Genomic DNA, 10689 nt, shown 5'->3' with positions numbered 1-10689 from the left:
GCTCAGCACCTGCAAGGTCACCAGTTCAAGTCCCGGAAAGACCAAGTGCTACCGAGGTGTCCCTGAGCAAGACACTGCTCCCCGGGCGCCGTACGTAATGGCAGCCCACTGCTCCTAACACTATAGGTCAAATGCAGAGAAACCGTTGTATTACCTGTATTACGTAACGACAATAAGTTGAATCTTCTTCAATCTTCAATCTTCAATAAAATACAGGGATAACAGATACAGTGTAAGCTATGAACAGTGAATTGATTTAATCAAAAGCAGCAGCAAAAATAATAGTGCTATCACAAAACTTAATAGATAATAATGAGCAGGACAAGAGTTTAAAATGAACAAAAGTTAAAAACTCTGTGGGCAACCACAGTCCCTATTTAAAAAAAATGTATCAGTCATGCCCATTTTTCAGTGCTTTAAAGAAGCAAAGCATTGTTACTGTACATGTGCTAATGCTAACAAACAAATGTAATACTTTTTACATATATACTTATTTAACAGTGGGTGCATGATTAGGACACAATTGTGGGCCGCCAAAAATACAGCAAATATATTCAAGATTCAAAGGTTATCATAACATATACACAACTACGGTGTAATTATGTAATGTATGAAACACTTAGATCCCAGTTCCTCAACAGTGCACTTTACCCAAATAAACCAGCAGAAACCACCTTAGATAGGATTCTTGAAATAAATGCGCAGAATAGAGGAGTAATTAGGGTGTTGTGTAATACTTTCCTCCATGCATTCTCCCTCTCTTTCAACTATCAGATCTCAAGATGAGCTAGCATTTGAAATAACAGATGATGATTAGCAGTCCATCCTTCAAAGAGTTCACTCTTCCTCAATTTGTGCCAGACATGGTCTTCTCCAATTCAAGGTATTACACCGCCTTCATTTATCAAAGGAAAAAGCATAGATGTATTTATCCCCAGCTGTACAATAGCTGCCCACTGCTCCTAGTACTAGACTCCTGGTACTAGGATGGGTTAAAAGCAGAGAACACATTTCACTGTGTGCTGTGTGACCATTAAAGAGGGTTTCATCCCTCCCAATTATTTTCTATTCTATCCAGGGATATCCCTTATGCGACAGATGTAAGTCAGTATAACAGGGACTTTCTGGACATGTCCAAATCTTCATAATTATTGGACATCTATATTTGATACGTTTTCTAAAGTAAAATTACATTACACTTATTCAGTACATTTCATTTGTTAGACGCCTCTATCCAAAGCGACTTATTGTGGACAATCCCCACAGGAGCAATTTGGGGTGAAGTGTCTTATCCAGGGACACAACGACATGCTGACTGCAGAGGGACTAGAACTTGCTACCCCCTGATTCAAAGTCCAACACTCTATCCACTGAGCCACAACCGCCCCAAAAATGTACCCCTTCTCCTCTTACTGCAATTTTTGGAGTCGTCCCGGACGACATTGTGCTTTCCAGACATTATTCAAACGCTGTTGCTTTTGCTTCCCTAATTGCTAGGCGACTCTTATGAGGTGGAAGCAGGAGGCCGCGTCTCCCACTCATGAGTGACAGAACTTATGAAGTTTCTACCCATGGAGAAAATAAAGTGTACTTTGGGTGGCAACCATTTTTAACGTACATGGACATTTTTAACGTACATGGAAAGTTTGAAACTGCCTACTCTTCCCTAACTGATTCTTTATGTTATTTTACTTTTTTACATTTAAAAAAAAAACTGAATTAGAACACAGATTTTCTATAGTCAGCCATGATGACTAACATGTATCTCGACCCTGTCATGTTTTGTTGCACGTACATGCAACAAAATCTATCTATCTATCTATCTATCTATCTATCTATCTATCTATCTATCTATCTATCTATCTATCTATCTATCTATCTCGTATTTATGCAACGTTGCCACAAACATATTTGACAGCAAAGTCAAACATGACATATATTTTAACCAATGGGTAGCCTTAAAACACTGTTACGTAATCATAATACAGCGTGAGGAACCAATCACCGGTTGGAAGGCGGGTCTTAGAGAAGCCCATTTCAATGTGTGCGTGCGCGTGTTCGGAGGCGTGCTCGCAACACACAAACTGGGGAAGACGGTCACATGACTGCACACGCCGGCTGCTGATTGGCTCAGACGCGCAGAGGGCGTGTCGTACGGTGGCGGCGTGCGTTTGCCTATGTGACACAATTACAACAACTTTGAGCCGATGGTTTGGGGGAAGTTTACGATAATACCAAGTAAACACTCCCTCCTAAAAACCCAACATTACACCAACTTCATGCATACAAAGGCACTGGAATACACGCCGTGTTTTGAAGTACAATGAGGAGTGTGGAAGGTAACTTGACGGGATCATTTCCTTGAGGATTTGGACAAGAATTGGGCAAGAATTTAGTCGCTAACGCCCCGATTTGAGTCCTGGATATCCGTGCAAAACCTCTCGTTCTTAGCGCATTCTCTTGGAGTTTCTCGGTGTGGTCGATATTCCCATTTCTTCCCCATGAAATCGTGTACTGCTGCTGCTCGGAGCCTTGCTGGTAATGACGAGGAGAAAATGGCGTCGGGAACAGATATCGAAGAGGACTTTCCGAAGCTCACAGCTCAGGAGAAACAGAGCTTGCACGGCACTGACAGGTTAGATGTTGCAAAAATGTGAACTCTACAACCAGTTTTATGTGTGCATTGTGTATTTTTCTGCACACCGTTTGCAACAACCAGTATAAATGCACCCTGGAAGTAGTAATACGGAACCGCCTGTGTGTTGTCTGTCCTCTACTTGCAGTTCACTGTTTGGATTTCATAGGCTTCAAGAAGATGGCGCCAGAACGAAGGCCTTGCTGTTAAAGGTATGCAATGGAATAGGAACAAAGATGCATAAGATTCAGAGGTTTTTTATTGTCATATGCACAGTAGCTACAGTGTAGTTATTCCAATGGAAAGCTTAAGTCCCAGGCTCCTGCAACAACGCAACATAGATACATAGATATACTTTATTCATACCAAATTGGTCATGTTGTCACAGCAGCAGTGTTGTCAAGCATTACACCAGAGTTACAATATTTCCAAGGAGAGATTAGGGTACACATATAATAAAAATGAACATTGACAGCCAATGTTTAAATATTCACAGTAGAAAAGACATTTATCACTATGGTATGTCAATAAAACAGAATATAAAGGAAATACTGAATCCGTTTGAATACAATTTCACTAAGCACCAGCAATGTTTACTACAATAACACAGACATTGGGTAAAATATATATATAACAATTGTATAGTACTACATAAATATGTATAAGACATAAAACAAATGTAAGATTAATGCATATCACACCAGAAATAAGTAGCACAGACCCCTAAATGCAGCATAAATGTCCCCAACTTTGAAGCAGTATAGCAGCTTTCAGTTTTGGAAATAAGCATGATGTACACTGCTGCTAGGTATATAATTAAACAACCACAGTGCATTTTAAATCATTGGTTTCTTGGTGAAGGATTGGTCTGTAACATGATTTTGTGAGTGTGTACTTTCAGCACATGCAAGCCTACTATCCACATCATAACATACAACATATCTGTTTGTTGGATCTCTCTCCTAACATTGCATGGCACACAATAAAACATCCACTGTGTATGTATGCAATGATAGCAATAATAAAGGGGCCTAAATATTACAATCTTAGCATGATATGATCTCCACCCTGCTTAAAATCAGTGGTTGAGAGAGAATAGGTGCCCATGCTACGTGATGGCATTTAACGGACTGTTGTAAACGTGTTTGTTAAAGCATATGTTGCTATTATTCACACAATGAAAAGCAGGGTTGCACATCACTTGCTCTTTAGTCTATTAAAGGTATTGCAATGTTGTTTTATGTCATATAAATCATGTTGAAAGGGCTTGGGACTTAAGCTTCCATTGCTGTATACACTATAGCTGTGCATATGATAATTAAGCCTTTGAATCTTAAATGTTTGAATGTGTGTAGAAACATGTGTGGGCTAAACAAATTGGATGCATTAGTAGGGGAGGTTTACACATGTAACACCCTTGCTACCTGACTGTTGTACGTGATTTGCAACCGTATAATAATGAGCCCTAGGTAAAGGGTGAATGCACACTTCTTTAATTGGTGGAGGAAAGACATTACAATTGGCAGAAATGTTGGTATCCCACTTAAACAATCCGTTTCCTCCTCGATACACTGGGTTAGCATGTTAGCAGCTAACTTCCCAGCGGTTGTCTCATTACTCCTGTCGCAAATATAGCGACTATGTCACCACTTAGTTGACACTTACAAGCGGGTAGCAAGTCCTTTTTACAGGGTTTAAAAAATAAGTACTGCTTGACTTGCCCCCAGATAGCGGTGACGTGAAGAAAAAATACCTAGCTAATGTTTGCTAGCTAGTTAGCAGCGGTGGCTAAGCTAATCTTCATTCGCATAGAACCATATGATGTAGAATGCGTTCAGGGTTCGTAACAATGGCGATCGATTTATTAAACGGGACTTAACTATATGCAAAGTGTCCGGTTCCCACAGAGCAGCCGTGTGTATGTCAGCCCATGTTAGCATGCCTGTGTTTGGTGTGTGTCTGCAACATGTGGCTCCTGGGTTTCTTCCTGAAGGGTTAGCTGGTTGTTTTGTTAGGGTGTACTTTCAGATTAGGCTCAGACATGCACTCAGTAAATGCCATTTTTGTGGCAGTCCTTTGTACCTTGAAGCACATGCAGTCCTACTATCCACATCATAACATACACATGTATAATATCTCATGGATTTTTCTTCTAAAAGTGTATGTATGATGCTGTGTTAAATAGAGCCATGCACTCAGTGCCATTTTTACGTCTATCCTTCATACTTTGCTCGATGCCTGAACAGCCAATACAGGCCTATTATTATTTACATCATACAACAGTACAATTATTAATTCTAATTGTGTTATAGTCTTTCCTGGTAATAAGAAGAAGGCATACTTGATTAATTCCTGAGGGGAAATTCAGTAACAGCGCATGTATAGGGTGGCTTCACATTAAATAATGATCACTGTGTTGGAATACATTCATATTAATACCAAGTTCCCTTTACGCCCTCTTTATACTCTCCCATTGTAATATGAGGAAGGGAGAATATTAGTTTTAGTTGCTTTAGCGTGAAGCTAGTAAGCCTATTTGATTTGTTTTAGATAGGCACGACATGTTTCAGATGCAGACCTTATTTTCCTGTTCCATGTTAAAATAAACCATTTTTCAGTTGTACCGCTGAGACGGAGTAGTAGTATGTTTTGGGTCATGGAAATTAGGTAAAGGTCATGGAGAAGTCATTAAAAATCATTGGTGAAAAAGTGTATGAACCCTGTCCTCTAAACCGGCTGGTGTAGGCTGCTAGTGATCAACAACTGCTTCAGTTGCAAACACATTTCTGGCAATCAGCTTGGCTATAAACCAGCCTAACAGTCTTTTTCACGCCTAATTTGGCCATTTTCGTAGCTAAAAAAACAACACTTTCGTCTAATTGATCTCCTGATGAATTCCCTTCATGGTGTGTAATGATCCACTAAAGTTAGGAACGATACAGGATGAACAAATACCTTGTTTTTGTTAACCTTGACACCATCTGGACGTAAGGGAACAATCGATTGCGATAAAATCTTCGAAGTTTGGATGGGAAAGGGAGACACACTTGCTGGAAATCTTAATTTCACTGCAACCCTTATGCAGTCTTCTTTTTTGGAGGTTGGTGTGTTTTTGCTGCATCACACTCTGCAGTATGCTCTGCTCGGCCTGAGCTAACCCCTGTGGCACAAATGCATTCGTAGAAGAACCAGCCGGGCACAAAGCCAGCCCTACCAAAATGTGTGTAATAATGCATGCTGTTTATTGGTGTGTGACATGCATGAGGAATCGGTACGTTTGAATGTTTCATTGCTGTAGCCTTCCCATGAAGCTTGAATGTTTTATTTGGTTGGTTCTTTATTTTAGTGATTGCAAAGTCGAGGTGAACTCTGTGAACATATCATTATCCCTTTTTACTGGTTTGACCATTTTTCCTATGACATGTTCCATCAAACATTATTTTGTGGAGTCACTCACTCACTCACTCACTCACTCACTCACTCACTCACTCACTCACTCACTCACTCACTCACTCACTCATCACACAGCCACTCACTCACACATAGCCACTCACTCACTCACTCACTCACTCACTCACTCACACAGCCCACTCACTCACACAGCCACTCACACACTCACTCACTCACTCACTCACCTCACTCACTCACTCACTCACTCACCACACACTCACTCACTCACTCACTCACTCACTCACTCACTCACTCACTCACTCACTCACACAGCCACTCACTCACTCACTCACTCACTCACTCACTCACTCACTCACTCACTCACTCACTCACTCACTCACTCACTCACTCACTCACACACTGTGTAATTATTCCTCTTCAGTGTCTGCATTTTCTGAGTAATTTGTTTAGCCGTTGATAAAATACTGACTGACAAGATCATGTATCTGGGACTATGCAAAACAATCTTAGAAGGCTTGGAAAGGCCACTGTGTGTCATCACTTCCTTAGCTCTTAGCATCAAGTTATGATCTAAATGTGGTTGCCATATCAAGCCTTTATAATGTGATATTTGCATAGGATCTTTTAATCATTTAAAGGTCCCATGTCCATGGCCATTTCCACTGATCATAACTCCATTGTTGAGGTCTACTAGAATAGATTTATACTGTGCAATGTTCCAAACTCACATTGGTTTCGCATACAGCATCTCTGTAAACTACGTGTATTCACTCTCTCCACTAAACGGCTCGTTGCAGCTCTTGCCCCCCCCTCCCTGTGAGCACAGTGTGCTCCGATTGGACCAGTCGGGACGTTGTGAATCGCGCTGAGCTGCGTGGAGGTGTGATTTCCCTTGTTTAGCGATACACAGCGAAACACAGCTAAAACTCACCCCTGAGCACACACAAAGTCACAGCCGAAGTAAAAACAATAAGTGTGGCTTGATATTGAGTCAGAAAAAGGTTGATAAACGCTGTGAGAACGGGTCTGCAGAGAGAATGGGTCTGCGGAGAGAATGGGTCTGCGGAGAGAACGGGTCTGCGGAGAGAACGGGTCTGCGGAGAGAACGGGTCTGCTGGACGAGAACGGGTCTGCGGAGAGAACGGGTCTGCGGATGAGAACGGGTCTGCGGAGAGAACGGGTCTGCGGATGAGAACGGGTCTTGCAGAGAGAACGGTCTGCAGAGAGAACGGGTCTGCAGAGAGAACGGGTCTGCAGAGAGAACGGGTCTGCAGAGAGAACGGGTCTGCAGTGAGAATGTCACCGCGACCCCAACTGTCTGTTATCAGCCTGCAGCCAGGGAGGAGAGATCAGCAGATCTGCCTGCACTGAGTGTGAGGAAGTCGTGGATTGGTCAATTTGGACCAATCAGCGGGGGCGTAACATAACGGCTCCACGGATTGGTCCATTTGGTTCCGGGTAATGCATGACATCATGAGTTACCCGGAAGAATCAATGGACAGTGACGTATCTCCAACGAGGCGTTTTGGGGAGGTATTTTCTGTGTTAGAGTTTTACTCGCTACAGGGTGTACTTTGAGGGTTTTGACTCTGCACACCACATAACACACAAGGGGACGGGTAATAACCGGAAAAGCATGACATGGGACCTTTAAGAGTGTTTTTCTTTGTACTGTTGCACCCCTTAACGCCTCACTCTTATTGCTCTCTCTTCAGGCTGTTAGCTGCTATGATGCCCTCATCCTGAAAGCAGAGGGCAAAGTGGACCCGGACATTTTCTGTCAGCTGGGCCACTTCAACCTGCTGCTGGAGGACTATCAGAAAGGTGAATCTCCATGTGTAAATCCTCCTGCCTCTTGTTTCTGTACACCCCACACTTTCTTCCTAAATCTCCATCTCGGCACAATTTATTATTTCATGATGTCTTATTTGGCTTGTTTTGCCTTTGATCTTGTTTTATTGATACTGCATTCTTAGAAATTGGCAACCATTGTATCTGTTTGATTGTGTTGCACTGTTGGAGGAGCCTGTGACCTAAGATTTTAATTGTCATAACTGCACTGTAGCTATTATGACAATAAAAGCCTTGAATCTTGAATGAATCCCATTTAGTGCCCGTTATATGTGGCAACAACTTTTAACATGTTCAAAATGTTCAAGACCAAAACTACAGCCCGAAATACGTACATCAAGTATTTGTTGCATTGGTGATATTTAGGTTATAGCAGTCGGAACAGGAACCAGATAACGCTGCACTGGAATTGACAGTCAGGGTTTGGTTCAGTTGCTAGTCCTGTTATCATTAAGCCAACGTTTAATCATATCTTAATATCTAACCGTATGTTTAGTTTGGCAACCAGAACTGATGCCTGGTTGCCACCCTTTTAAAAGTTAGTGGAGGCGTGTGGTGCAGTGGGTTGAGCGTTGGTGTTCTGATCAAGGTTCAAACCCCACTGCAGTCAGCATGTCGTTGTGTCCCTGAGACACTTCACTCCAAAGTGCTCCTGTGGGGATTGCCCTCAGTATTGAGTATGTGAGTCGCTTTGGATAAAAGTGTCTAACAAGTGACATGTCATGTGATGTAGTGTTGAGACCTGTGTGATTTGAAAGTGTCCTTGTAACCCCAGCGAGATCAGGGAGCACTTTATGGAAACTAACGGATCCAAATGAAGAATAGAGTAAATAGTTGCTTGATAGTTTTTCACGAGGTGTAAGATAGTGTGTGCTGTTGTTTTACAGTCCTTATTTTGGTTAACACTGCTAAAAACCTGCCGTCAAAGCATTCATTCTGGTTGGATATTATGCCCTGAGATGAATATCTTAATCATTTAATGTTGTAACTAACTTTTCATTGTCTTGTGTTTCTCTCCTCTTTCTGTATCGCACCATTTTCTCAGCATTATCTGCATACCAGAGGTACTTCAGTTTACAGTCGGACTACTGGAAGGTGAGCTTTCACAATTCTACATACAACGTTGAATGTTACTGGCACTGTTTGTTGGGAAGCAACTATTATTTTCAATCATCAAAACTGTCATTTGTGTACTCTGTTGTTTACTTCACAAACCATGGCAGTTTTCACTTAAGCAGCTTGAGCCATTGGCTGAAAGTCATCGTAACCCGAGTCAACATGTTGGGTTAAAAACAAGTTATCTTCACAGTCGGACATCGTTTTATTGAAATCACAGACGCCAACACTTGCTATCCATCCCGGTGATGGTCGGTTGACCTGCAGCCATCTTCACTTTATGGTTTAGTCCAATCAAGGGAAACACAAGTTTAGATGTTAAGTGAACAAGTCGGACAGCTATGAAAAACCAAATGTTAAAGGACATTGTAAACATCTTCAGACACTCTATATACAGAAGTCATTAAATGGTTGAACTGTACATTGAATGTTGACAAAGTGGACTCTATTGAAATGTGTTGCAAAGACTGGACGAGAGTCAGTCTCTTGAATGTATTAAGGATGTTAGTCAACAGCTTATCCGGATAGAAAGTAGTTGAGGCTGTAATTGGCTCCGATGTGTTTTGGGAGAAGTTGAAGGAGAGCTGATGTTAGCTTGAAATAGTTGTTGTCGTCGATTAGGGATGCATATCGTTGACTTTTTTATGATACCGATACCACTGAACGATACCGATACTCAACCGATACATATCGTGATACTTTGAAAATGTATCATCCCACAATTACTCCCATGAAGCGCTTTACGATATAGTTGACATGTCAAATGAATATTAAATTCAATTGTGGGACTTCTTGGACCTTTTAGTTCTGAACAAACAATGAAAGATACACAACAAATATGAAGAAAACCGATTATGGAATATCTTTTATAACACATCAGGTGTGCCGCGTGAATAGCACATCTTGTCAATGCAAACAGACCGTTATAGCACCGTTACAATTAATGTTAAACCTGAGATTCGACTAGAGAACAAATACATAATAGAATAAAGGTCATGAGATCTCGGCATTGCACAAACAAACAAATAAATCTCATCTTTAAAATCAACATTGCCTTCACTGGTGAGAGAAAACAAATCACAGTTCATTTGTGGGACTTTTACCTTTCTAGTATTGAACAAACAATGAAAAATACATAAAATATGAAGAAAAACGATGCAATCTAATTTATAACACCCGCCATCACGGGCCACGGACTCACTTTAAAAATAATTTTTTATTTTTTTTTATTTTTTTTTTTTAAAGTATTGAAATCGGATCTGATTTCGGTACGGTATACCGTAGCCACCAGTAACCGGTATTTCGGTAATACCGGATACCGGTATGCATCCCTATCGTCGATACCGCAGAACCCTCAAGTCATCCAAGAGGCTGGAGAAAACACCAGTGACGTCTTTCGCTCGCAGTTTTTTACGCAAGGCTTTCAAGGCACTCCTGCAGAAACAGTGCAAAAAGACCAGGCTACGAAAACCCATTCTGTCGGATCATTTGAGACGGACTGTTGCTTTAGTGGTTGACATGGTTTTACTGTCTGAGCGTTGATTTAAAGCTACTGTTTTAGCTGAACTCCTGTAGGGTTATCGGTCACACTTCTGTCATCTGATAGCAGGTTCAAGACCTGTGTGTCTTTACGATGCCGTAAATGGGGCAGTAAAGTTAGCCATGGTACGGCCACT

General features: G+C 41.4%; 1 protein-coding gene across 1 annotated transcript; it reads left to right on the top strand.

The window, feature by feature from the left end:
- Window positions 1–2134: 2134 nt before the first annotated feature.
- LOC117535616 (lysine-specific demethylase 6A-like) lies at window positions 2135–9038 on the top strand (the record flags this gene model as incomplete). Its single annotated transcript, XM_034200140.1, has 4 exons — window positions 2135–2635; window positions 2784–2847; window positions 7762–7870; window positions 8943–9038. Coding segments are annotated over exons 1-4 (403 nt in total), but the record flags the coding sequence as incomplete, so codon positions are not given.
- Window positions 9039–10689: the final 1651 nt, after the last annotated feature.

Source organism: Gymnodraco acuticeps, unplaced genomic scaffold (genome assembly GCF_902827175.1).
Source record: "Gymnodraco acuticeps unplaced genomic scaffold, fGymAcu1.1, whole genome shotgun sequence".
Classification (NCBI taxonomy): Eukaryota; Metazoa; Chordata; class Actinopteri; order Perciformes; family Bathydraconidae; genus Gymnodraco; species Gymnodraco acuticeps.
Note: the sequence above shows the minus strand (reverse complement) of the source record. Positions and strands in the feature narration are given on the sequence as shown.